Genomic DNA, 12,675 nt, shown 5'->3' on the forward strand with positions numbered 1-12,675 from the left:
CATTCTTGCTTACTTATTCTTTTAGCTTATGTATTGTTAAATGCTTACAAGCTTTGCAATAGACAGTGATAGTAATATTTAATAATAATAGCTAATAGAAATAGGATTTATTGATAAGATAGTAATCATTAATAAAATGTTAATACTTGTGGATTTTATTGATTTAATTTCAAATTTGTATGCCTTACTCAAGCTGTGCGTTCATGAATTTAGTTTTCACTCTTATTTTTATCTTTCTTTTAATTCTTTCTAAAGTTTCGACCAATCAAATTGGACTTCTTAAATTTCAGGATCAATAACACCACCCTTAGTTGCTTCACCAATCATGATATTTCTATAGGTTAATTCTTACATTCTATCCATAAAGCTTAACCATTGTTGAGGTTCTTCAACGTCTTTAATATAGGTATCTTGCTTAGCAATAAGTTCTTCAATGGTCTTCTTCAAATATGGGATCTTTTAATCAGGACTAATGGCTTCGAAATCCTTGTAAATGAGGTTAAATACTGCAAACTTGTGATTTTCGAGCAATTAAAGTTTTAAGCGATGGAGTGGTGTAGGTTTTCCGTTTGGAAGAGTTTGACGAGCACCCTATATCATAATAGCAACTCTTTGAGGCATAATTGCCCAATCAATAAGCAAAAGATTTTCAAAGTTGTCAAGACCAATAGAGTTGAACTCTAATCTGTTTTAAAGCAAAACACCAATTGATTTCCATTCTTTATTGTTTTCCATAATAGAATCTATTTATCTACTAGCATCCCAGGTAGCTTCAGCATCTTAGCAGGCAAGCTTGTAAATATCGAAATTCCACTTGGGGAAAATTGATTGCATGTAGTATCTAGCAAGCTTTATAGGATAGTAGTTTAAAACAGGCACAACATATTAATTCTTACAAATATTTTTCACAAATTTCTTCCATATTTCAGCATCTTTTTTATAAAATTTGTAAATATTTGATGAATAGTGTATTTGTATGAATGATGCATTAAATTTTAAATTTTGAGTAATCTGAATTATTTTTTCTATTACCAATTAGTTAAAATTAACTAATAATCTGTACAATTTTTAAAAGTATTAATTGCTCATACTTTTACATAGCCAATCACCCATATCTTTTACTACGATATCTGTTTGAATCCTTTTAAAATTTCAGATTCATTTCAAAAATTAACTAGCGTAATAATATGGGAAATAATCATTAGCCACACACCTTTAAAACCATACAAAAGAATATAGCAGTAACAATTAATTTAATTTTGAAAAAATTAATTATTTGTTACTTCTGTTCGTATGCAAGCATATCTCAATAATTAAAAAACCAGCTTCAATTAAATTATTGTAAATTTAAAAAAAGTTATAAGGCAAAATTTACTTGACTGTATTAAGTTTTGAAGTAATTAAAAATAGTAATTTATTGATTTACTTTTTTTTTAATATATTCTATATGTATTACTGATATTTTACTTGTATTAAAAATAAATAATTACTAGATTTGATTTAACAAAACCTAACCTCAATAAAAGCTAGTTTACATTTAATTTCTTAAATGACAAAAATTAATAATTCTATAACAATTACTATTTCTACTAAAAAATTAATACTAAATTTTCTTACAATTATTAATCAATTTGTGTGGAATTTATTTTTATCGACTTAAAGTATAGGCATTACATATATCTTAAAATTTTTGCTAAAAATAGAATTTAATGTTTTAATTTACCTTTATTTTGTTCAAACATTAATGAGAAAGCGACATAATGTAATTCTGAATGTGATAGGTTGGATTCTAAATTTTCATTGAGCCATGGTTAAATAAATTTCTTTCTGAAAACAGGATCTACCAAATCTTAAAAGGCAAAAGCGTAAAAGGTTCTGGCTTTATCAGCATTTGAGAATTATGACCAATGCTTTTCAGCAGCCTTTTAAAGTGCTTTATAGAGCTATTCAGATCCAAAACCAGCATTATTGTTTGCTTTAGAGAAACCGTATAAAGCATTTGAAGTCTAGAAAGCATCAAGAGTATCAATATTCTTAATAATATATCTTTCAATATGAGTTAAAACATCCTTGAAGGTAGTGAGTTATAAGTTATTCAAACCAATTAAAACTCTTACAAAATCATCACCCTAAATTTATTTAGCATTATTAGCTAAAGCATCAGCAAGGTGATCAACAATTTTATGCTTTTCTTTTAAATCTTAATCTTTTTCTCTAATCTCCTTTCTCTTGTAACTATATTTATTAAAAATATTTAGATTAATCTGAAAAGTCATTTTGCCCAATAAAATTTATAAAATTCTTATAAAACTTAAATATTTTTTTTGTTTCATCAAAAGTAAAATACAAATTTTCTGCATCTATCTTAATTCTAATTAAAACCTTTTGTCATGTATCAACAACGGTTTTAATTAAAATTAGCATTTAATCTAAAACTAATACAAAAATAAAAATGTTTTTATATTTACTTTGGGAAAAGGGAGTGAGAAAATACAAACAAAAGAGCTATAGCTTCTTAAAGGGTTTTAATAGGTCTTCTACAGATTTCATCGAGTATTAAATTATAATATTTAAGAGAGTTAATATGTCTAAATGCGAAAAGAAGGTGAGACAAATCTAATACAGAAGGAACATTATGGAGCTCAGTAAAAACAATATCATGGATAGCCTTTAAACAGTCACGAGAAAGTGATTTAGGGGACAAAGCACAAGAGGCATATCTCATTTTAACAAGTTCCATGACAGGATAGTGATGAATAGATTACATAAAATTTTATTCAATTTTCTCCCAAATTCCAAAAACATCTTTATTGTATCTAAGTTTAAAAGAAAGGACTAAGCATAAGTCAGGTAAAAGTCTATAATTCATGTTTGAAACTTTTTGCTTGATTTCTTCAAATAATTTTTTGCATTCTTCATTTTCAGAGTAGAAGTCATCTTCAATAATAAACTCTTAGTCAATACCAGCTCTTTTAAGAGGAGAACCTACAACAATAAAAAAACATTAAACTAAATTGCTTTCAAAAGTGATTTTAAAATAAATATTAAAGACGACTGACTGTCTTTTTAATATTAAAGATAAATTCAATTTTTTTTAGTAGAATTCAAAAAGAATTTTCTTTTTCAGATTTTTACTTAATTTCTAAATAAATGATTGATTTATATAATAACTTAAATATTTTTTAACAGTATCAATATCTATTCCTTGATGAATTATAGCTTTATTATAATCAATTACCTTCTGATTCAGTTGCAATTTTTAAAATAGTCTTCAATGTTTCAGCGAGTTCTGGTACCTTTTCAATTTAAGGAGTAAACTAATTTAAAAAACTTATTTTTCTGTCAGCTTATTCAAAAAAGTGTTTTCCATTTCTATGATGAAAATAGAGTTCCTTCTACAAAATACGATCATAGTATCTCTTAGGAGCTCCTTGTTCTCCAAAAATTTCATCCTTTTCAACTTTAACTACTTCTTCTTCAACATCAATTTTTTAACCTTCTAAGGTTTTTTAGGCTGCTTCTTCTAATTCAGTTTGATATGCTCTATATATATTTTCATAAAATAATCATTAATTAATTATCTTTAAAATAATTTAATATTTTATAGCTCTGAATTAATTTAATTTGATATTCAATAATTCATTTTATCATTGATCTATTAATAGAAATATATCTTTGCTTTTAATTAATTTATATAAATGCTATTTTCACATTTGAGTACTAAATTTGCATATATTATGTTAGCTAATTAACTAATTAATATGACTTATATTCATACTATCTTGAGGATGTTAATCTTTTTTAAATCTATTTATTCTCTGAAATATATCAACTCCTCTCATACCCAAAACAAAAATTCTAAATTTATTATTTTATATAATATATTAATCACCTGAAATCTGCAGTCTAAAATCTTTTTTTTGTCATAGCACCAACAGGAGCTTCATACCATTATCTATCTTGCTTAGTTTTTATCTTTTGTTATTTATCATAACCATATTTAAATGGCTTTTCAGGGAATACTTCAGCAGAAGTAGCCCAACGATTTTTGTCAAATCCTTTAAAACCTCTTCTAATCTATTAAAATAAGGAAGAGACGCTAGAAGTACCTTTATTAACAACTTATCCTATCATGCTAGCAATTTTTAAATTCGTATCCTTTCTGTATATAATAATTTCTAAGAATCAAATTAAATTATTCTTCTTGTATTTTCCTTAACTTTATTTTTATTACTTTGTGTTTTAGATAAGTATATCTTTAAAATCTTTCTTTTTCTTTCTTTTTGTTTGCAATTTTTGTTTGAGTTCTCTTCTTATAAACATAATCAATGAATTAATGAATGAATCAATGATTGATTGATTATTTATAAACTCTCTTAGCTTTTTATTATATATTATTAGAGTAGTTTATTAGGTTTAATTTTCTTAAAAATCATTTATTTTACTTTCTCTATTTTTTACCCTAACTTAAAATAATTAAAATTTTCATTTCAATCAAAAGAAAGTAATGTTTTTTAAATGATATTCCTCAAAAAAGGTACTATTTATATTTTTAATTTAAATTGTTTGTACACATAAAAATAAAAAACACACCAAAAACAAAAAATATTTTATATTTAATCATGTAAAAAATTAATTTTTTATCTTTTTCTTGATAAATTAATTCGAAAAAAAGTTTAGAAATTTAAAAGTAAATTTGTATATAAATTTAAAAAGAATTTTAATTAAAATTTATTTGATAAATGTTATTGTAATATTTTAATTTTTTTAAATTAGTTTAGCTGGTATTTTAATTATTTATTATTATTTTATTTTATCTATAAAATTTTTCTTTTTTTCTTTTTAGGATATTTTTTATTAGTTTAAACTTAATACTTTTAATTTTTATTTATTAATATTTATTTAAATAAAATATATTTTATGTATTTTTGTTATGATTTTCGTTTATTATGATAGAGTTAAACTTTTTCATTTTTTTATAAAGATAAGTAGTTTGTAGGTATTAATTTCATTTAAAGAGTATTTTAAGCTAAATTGGAAAGAGAATAGTCAGGATTTAAGGAAATGATGCGTGCGTACTTAGTAACCTATTAATAATTTTAAAGAAATTTTTAGCTAATAAAAAGCTATTTTATTTTTGACATTAGATTTTATATTAAATTCATTTTTGTAAAAAGCAGGGGTAACAGTAGTTTTGACAATCCATATTTTTTTATTCATTTAAAAATTAAAACTATAATGCTGCAAATTATTATTTGGTATGGCTTTCAGTTGATAGATTTAGATCGCTTAATGTTGAACTGTGAAACATTTAGGTCTGAAAGACTTGAAGCGATTTACTATCTAATAATTGTTTGAGTGTTCTCTTTTAAAAAATTAACGGGGCTGTTTTAAAAATTATTTTATTGCTTGATTATAGTTTACTTTTTTTTCACTTTTTTTCTTTTTAATTTTTTTATATTAATTTAATATATTCGTTAATAATTGAAAGATTCTAAAATATAAAATATATGGATACAATTTTATTAAATAGAAAGATTTGGTAACATCTAATCTTCTAACACTTTCATTATTTCCTAATATATTTAAGATTAAAAATATGAAAATATATATAAAAATAAATAAATAAATAAAATACAATTATTAAAAATTTAAAAAAAATTTTTTTGTACAAATAAAATAATTTCATAACAGAATCATTTATTAATTTTTTTCTTTGTAAAATATATAATCTGTCTACCTAAATATTTTTATTATTTTGGTAACTCCTATATTTTTAATAAAATTCCTTTTTGATTATGTATGATTGATTTAATTGATTTTAAAATAAATAGATGAAGAATTTTATTAAATGTATTCCATTTTTTTGAACAAAAAAGAAATATATACATTTGAAAAAATTAATGAAATAGTAGAATATGTAAAAATATATTGATTTTATAAAAATTCCATTGATAAGATATTCATTTTTATACTTTAGAAGTTAAAATTTTTTATAAAGTTTAAAATTATTTGCATTTAATTGAGTAAAAATTAAAATTAATTTATTTTGCATCAAATCAAAAATTAATTTGTTTTATTTCAAATAAAACATTTATTTTAATTTTATAATAGCAATAGATAATAAATAAGATTTTTTAATTTAATTTTTAAAAGTAATACACTTTAGTTGGTTAGGTTTTTTATTATGAAGTAGTTTGTTTTCTTTATTTGAGGAAAAACGTTGAAATTTTTTCTTAAAAATTAGAAATATTTCAAAATGAATGTCATAAATTTTCTTTATGTTTTTAAATAAAAATTTGAGTTTTTTTTTTTCTTTGTCAAAGTTTCAAAGAATTTGAAAAGCATTTTGGTTTAATATTTATTTGATGATCTTTAATTTTTATATAATTAATATTAAACGAAAAAAATTAATAAGATAAGCAGCACAACCCTTATAGTTATGTAAAATATTAATACGTAACGCTAGCTTATAATGGTGAGCGCCAAAAATAGACTAGTAGTAACTAGTGGACTGACTAGTCAGAGAGCTATATTATTTCTACGAATCAAAAGTTTTTCAATAAGCTCTCAAATATGATTAGGAAAAGATTCATCTATTGAAGTTTTTACCATTCGATGGGATAGTTTTTCACATTTTCGCATAAGTTTTTAAGGAGCACTCGTTTCTAGCAGGAAAATAAAAATTGATTTCACCTATTTACTGACATGCAATAAGTTTTTTAAATTTGGAAATACATTCATAAGCCCGGCCAATCTTTAGATGATTCCTAAAACTCTCTAAATAATTGATTCATTTAGAGGTTTGAATTTCTTAATCATACTTAAAGCTCACTCGGAAGTCGACGTTATCTCTTCCCGCTCTTCTATTACCCAGTCTTATTTCCTTAAAATTATATTTAATAGTCTTTCAAAATTAAGTAGATGAGATTGATTAATTTAAGATATATAAGCACACAAAATACAAAGAAATTAGAAGCAAACTAACACAATATTAAGAGAACACATTAGATAAATAGATTGAGATAAAAATATTTTAGAAGCAAAAAACTACACAAAAAATATAAGTTCTAATTTAAATAAAAGCACAAACTATACAAAAAATAAAATAATTTAAAATATAATTGAGATGGAGATTGATTAAAATAGAAACAAATAGATCGCATTATCATTTAAATATAAAAAAATATAAAAATTTAAACTTAAATAAAATAAATAAAAAAACATTAAAAAGAAAAAAATAAAAATAAAAATATAAAAATAAATAAATAAAATATAAAAAAAATGATATATTAAACAAACAAATTAAAATAAATAAAAAATAATTAAAAAAGAAATATCCAAAAAATATAAAATAAATAATTAACTAAAAAATAAACTAAATAAAACATAATATAAATAATCAAGTTATTAACACCTAAATAAATCACATTGCGCACACATTTTTATCATATTTAATTTCAATTTTTAGCTGATTATATTAAGCTGAAAAAAATTTTTTTAGTTAAATTTTCAATTAAAAAAAAATTAAAAAAGTTTGACAATCAGTTAAAGCTTTCCCATAAATTAAAATTTCCATTTGATGAAGATGTGATTACTTTATCATCAAAATTGCTTATAGCTCCATATACTATTTTTTATTGTTCAGTTGATAAACTCACTTTCTTCTGCAAAGTAGAGTCGTTTTTCTCAAACCAGATTTCTATCGCGTTGGATTAAGTATTGTATGTGGTCATAAAATACCCATGGAATTAATTTTATGGTGTAAGAATATTAGTTATCTGATTTTGAGCTTAAACAGAATATAGATTTTTTTAAGTATGATAATCCCATAGTTTTAAAGTGCCATCTTCATTACCACCGCCTGTAATAAAATGATTTGACTTTAAGTTGCTCCAGCTCAATGCTCTTACATTAAATATGTGCTATATAATAAAAACATATTTAATTTAAAAATAATAATTTATAAATTTACAGAGCTTTGCTAAGTGAAGATTGGAGCATTTTACTAAAGGCTACTCCAAACAGAAATTTCTTTGTTACTACCTGAATAAACAAAATCTTATTTATTAGCATTCCATCTTAAAGACAAAACTTCGTTGCTTTAGGATAACTTAAATTCTTAGCTAATATATTTTTTTTTTCTTATATCTAAGTTATATATCTTTTTTAATAAGTTAAATGAATAAATAATAAAATCAATTTATTAATAATGTTATTATTACAACGTTATTTTTGCCTGCTGCAGTAACAACAAAAGGAGATTGCCAATCTAAAACTCTTACACATTTATTTTGTTTCTACAATAAACCTATTTATTAAAGATTCACCAAGTCTAACAAAACAACAGCTCCCTCACTATCAGACACAGTAAACAAATTCTATTAATCCTCAGAAAATTTAATACAAGTATTGAAAATTGTAGATTTTGTTGAGTCATAATTTATTTTAATCTCATTCTTCCTACAAAAAAATATGTTTTTAAATTTTTTTTAATATTAAAAAAAGTATTTACTGCTTTTGGTTTATGTTATATAGAATAATATTTTTCTACTCTACTAGACCTACAAGATTATATTATCCATTGATATCTAGTGGATTTATTGACAAATCTTCTTTAAATGTAGATAAGTTAAATGCTTAGGAAGGTTTTTATTTTTTAATTGTATCTTGATGTCTTTAGTTTGAATAATCAAATTTAGTATTCTAGTTTAATTGCATTTTTTAGTTTTATTCACCAAATCTGCTGAAAAGAAACGAAACTAAGTACTCATCAGATTCATCTACCATAATATCACTCTATTTAATTGATCTAGAGTTAATACATTTAAAAATATTATATTTTTCAATAGCATTTTGTAAATTAGACAATTCTATTTAACATTTCTAAGTGTTTTCTTATGCCTATTTAGTAAGTGCTTGGTCGCTTTTATTGCACACATTTGATTTTGGTTAGACCTTATTATTTGTTGAATTTAACTTATTTTGTGTTTGTAAATTTTACTCATTATTAATATTGTCTTTTCTGATAGAATGTAACTGATTTATTTTTTATTAGGTTTGCAATAAAACTTCCATTTTTAGTTTTCAAAGAAAAATTTTGTTATAATTGAAATTATAAATTGATTATAAAATTTTTAGAGAAAACATCAGTTTAATAAGCTTTACTAATGTTTAGCTACGACTAAGCTAACACATATTAAATTGTGATTCTATTTATTCTAAAAAAAATAAGCTAACTTGCTTAGAAAATGCAAGTAAATAATGAACTGAATTAAATGTCCTTATACTTTATATTTTGAAATGACCAGATTCGTTGAAATTATAAATTATTCATAATATAAATTGAGATATGGAGGATTTATATACTATTTGCATTTTTTAGTATTTAATTAAAGGATTGGTAAATTTTTAACTTAATTAACAAAACAAGAGTTTCCTAAATAACATATAAATTAAGAAATTAACCAAATCAACTTGACAAGTTAACAAATCTAACAAAAAAGTATTAAAAACTAGCAAAACCTCATTATTTGTTATTTTTTGTTGAAATATGAATGGAAGTTAAAGATATGATTATTTAGGACCAACAAATATTTTTTTGAGAAACAAGTAAAATAATTTGCTTTTATTGGGGATATCTGTTTAAAGGTGATTAATATTTTATAAAAGGGAATATGAAAGACATTAAAAAAAATTAGAGGAGATAAAAAGTATTAAAACCAAGGGTACATATTATAATAAATAGCACATTGAAGGCATTAGAGTTTACAACAACATTAAAGTCAACAACAACAAATTCAAGGATAGAATAAAGAATGATGAGCTTCAAATCAATAATAATAAAATTTTGAAAAAAATAATAGATATAAGTAGGCATGATAATGGTTTGAGCAAGACTCATGTAAAATAGATTTAAGATATATAAATTTTGAAAGAAATTTAAAATAATAGTTTTCATAATTATCTCCAAGAAGGGCTAATATAGAAGAGGTTGACAAAATAATCAGAGAAAATTAAATTTTGTCAAACAAAATCAATAACGTGTATTTATTTATTCATTTGCAAAATTAGCCTCTTATTGATTATTAAATTATTTAAGAGATTCATAGCTAAACAACAAAAAGTTTGCTAGTCATTATTAGCTACTTTATGAGTGCAAAAAGCGAATTCAAAGGTTTGAAGTTATTGATTATGAAAAAAACCAAGTTAAGCTAAAGTAAAAATTGCTTTTATTTATTGATTTATTTTTAGAAAAATGTATTTTCTTTGCAAAAAGGGCTTATGATCTTGCTAATTCAACATTTAATGGAGGTCTTACACAAGCTCATAGTCGTTTAAGTTAAAGAAAACAAGTAAATTTAAATATTATTTCAATAAATTAAGTCATAAAAAATTAAACTTATAATTACAGTCTCTTAACTTAAATAGCAATGGCAATCAAGATGAATTTTATGAAAATAATGATCATTACAATTAATAAGAATAAAATAATTCATTAGGGGATACTTAAAACCATCACCAAAAGAGCCAATTATCGAATTATAAATAAATTCAGATTACAACAAGTTAAAACAGCCCAAGAGAAAATCAATTTGATTCTGGAAGAGCTAAAAGCTGTGAAAGAGATAGAATTTCTGTTTAAAGAAAAAATCAGTAATTTTAAGGGTAGAATTAAGGATATTTCAATTAAAAAGAAAATTATGACAACTAAACTTAAAGTATTTTAATTATATATACATTCTTTAAAAATTATTTCATTATTATTCCTCAAACTAAAAATTAGATGTGAAACCTTAGAGATAAATTGGTACATCAGAATAAGCCAGGTATAGAAGCGTTAGCAGAGGACGTGGAGCAAGTACTAGAAGTTCTTACGAACCTTCAAAAAATCCTAGTGACAGCTAGCTACCTGCTCATAGGTATTTTAGAAACTTTAAAAGGGCCAATCCTGAAAGGCAAAGTCTAAATTTAACTTCTAACTCTATTGGAAATTAAAAATTGAATGTTTCTGATGAATAAAACCTAAATAAAACTGGAGAATCCAACTACAAAAACTCTAGCAACAAAAGTGGAATTTCTTCAAAGCAAACTAATGAAGGTGATTTCTACAACGAAGATGGTTATGGGTATGGTTAAGAAGAAGAAAACTCAACTTATTATAAAAAAGTACCTAAAAGGCTCAATTAAAATTATATTTAAAAAGGTGAGGATACATAGTCTAGTGATAATAAACAAAGCGTTGAAACAAATAAAATTGCTTAATAAGAAAAATAAAATAATATTATACAAATAAAAAATAACTCTAGAGCATATTCTGCTAAGGGAAGTTAAAAAGATAAACTAAGATCTACAACTCCTAACAAAAATATGATAAATAATACATCGAATTAATAAAGCTAATTTAAAGAAGAATAGGGTTCCTCTAAAAATACTCCAAGAGGTTTAGTATAAATCGAATAAGTAGATAGATCATAAATTCAATCAAGATAAAATGATAAAAACAATAGAAGATAGTTTAACTAGCACTCAGATAAACTTTAAGGTGATAATAGTAAAAAAATGAATAATAGTTAATAATAGAGTAAAATAATATAAGAGAGTAACTATACAAAAGAATCTTTTGATATAGAAGAAAATATAACATCTTAAAGTAAGTAATTGAATGGTTAAAAAGATTCTAAAGAAGATTTGAACGAAGAATACAACTTTGAAGATGAAGATTTTGTGTAGTAAGAAGAAAGTTACTAAATTGATGATGACACTAAGAAAAAATTCATGAACAATAGTAAAAATTTTTACAAAGATAAAAAAAAGGAATAATACCAAATTGCAGAATAAGAAGAATATGAAGAAGACTTTGAATCTCAGCTAATTAAGTCTTCTAATTAACAAAATAAAAATTAATAAGACTCTTAGAAAATGAAAGTTTCAAATAATTAAAATACAAGCAAGATTTAAAAAAAATAAGAACATGATTCGAATAAATTTGATGATTTAGAATCAAGTAAATTGAATTCTAGCCATAATGTTTCTGAAGTAAAAACTGACAAATCTAAGTTAATTTCTTCTTAGCTTAAAAATGAAATAAAAAATTAATAAAATTAAGATGCAAAATAAGTAAGTAAAAATAAAAGCAATAAAAAGATAGCTAACAAAGATTAAGAAGATAGTATTAATAAATATGAAGAAGAAAATTTTGAATTAGAAGAGTGAGGAAAATTTGATATAGAAGAATCAATAAAACATATTTAAAATATAAAAACTTTATAATAATTAGAACTATTAGAAAAACTATGTACATACTAATATTTATTTATCAATTGAATTTGTCTTTTATATAACATCCTAATTTAATCTTATTCTAATTAATTTAGAAGAGAATAAATATATTTATTAATCTAATAAACATATTTTTGAAGTTTTTTTCTTTAAATTTTTATACTTTTTTAATAATTTTTTTGTTTTTATTGTATAGAAATGTATAATAATTAAGTGAATGATTGGATGGTATATTCTTATTTTATTTGGCTAAAATTTTAAAGTATGGTTTTGAAGATATCCTTAAACAAATTTAGTTGTTAGATTTTGAAATTTATATTTATCAACTTGAATATAATTGATAAAAAAAAGGGAAGTTAAAAAATCAAAAAATAGTTGTATTTTATGGTATTT

General features: G+C 22.7%; 3 protein-coding genes across 3 annotated transcripts; 1 reads left to right on the forward strand and 2 right to left on the reverse strand. All coding sequences in view use genetic code 6, as the record gives it.

Moving 5' to 3' along the window:
- Positions 1-216: 216 nt before the first annotated feature.
- Positions 217-4,134, reverse strand: TTHERM_00420290 (hypothetical protein; the record flags this gene model as incomplete). Its single annotated transcript, XM_001033284.2, has 5 exons — positions 217-932; positions 1,724-2,235; positions 2,469-2,985; positions 3,239-3,543; positions 3,893-4,134. The coding sequence occupies 5 exons, from the start codon at positions 4,132-4,134 to the stop codon at positions 217-219; spliced, it is 2,292 nt and encodes a 763-aa protein (XP_001033284.2).
- A 3,410-nt stretch (positions 4,135-7,544) lies between these two features.
- On the reverse strand, positions 7,545-9,078 carry TTHERM_00420320 (WD domain, G-beta repeat protein; the record flags this gene model as incomplete). Its single annotated transcript, XM_001033287.3, has 4 exons — positions 7,545-7,925; positions 7,976-8,164; positions 8,226-8,463; positions 8,516-9,078. The coding sequence occupies 4 exons, from the start codon at positions 9,076-9,078 to the stop codon at positions 7,545-7,547; spliced, it is 1,371 nt and encodes a 456-aa protein (XP_001033287.3).
- A 475-nt stretch (positions 9,079-9,553) lies between these two features.
- On the forward strand, positions 9,554-12,216 carry TTHERM_00420330 (hypothetical protein; the record flags this gene model as incomplete). Its single annotated transcript, XM_001033288.2, has 7 exons — positions 9,554-9,612; positions 9,673-9,904; positions 9,955-10,046; positions 10,103-10,219; positions 10,280-10,355; positions 10,415-10,721; positions 10,787-12,216. 7 exons carry the CDS (start codon positions 9,554-9,556, stop codon positions 12,214-12,216), a joined length of 2,313 nt encoding a protein of 770 aa, XP_001033288.2.
- Between the last annotated feature and the right edge of the window lie 459 nt (positions 12,217-12,675).

This window comes from Tetrahymena thermophila (genome assembly GCF_000189635.1).
Source record: "Tetrahymena thermophila SB210 genomic scaffold scf_8254475, whole genome shotgun sequence".
Lineage (NCBI taxonomy): Eukaryota > Ciliophora > Oligohymenophorea > Hymenostomatida > Tetrahymenidae > Tetrahymena > Tetrahymena thermophila.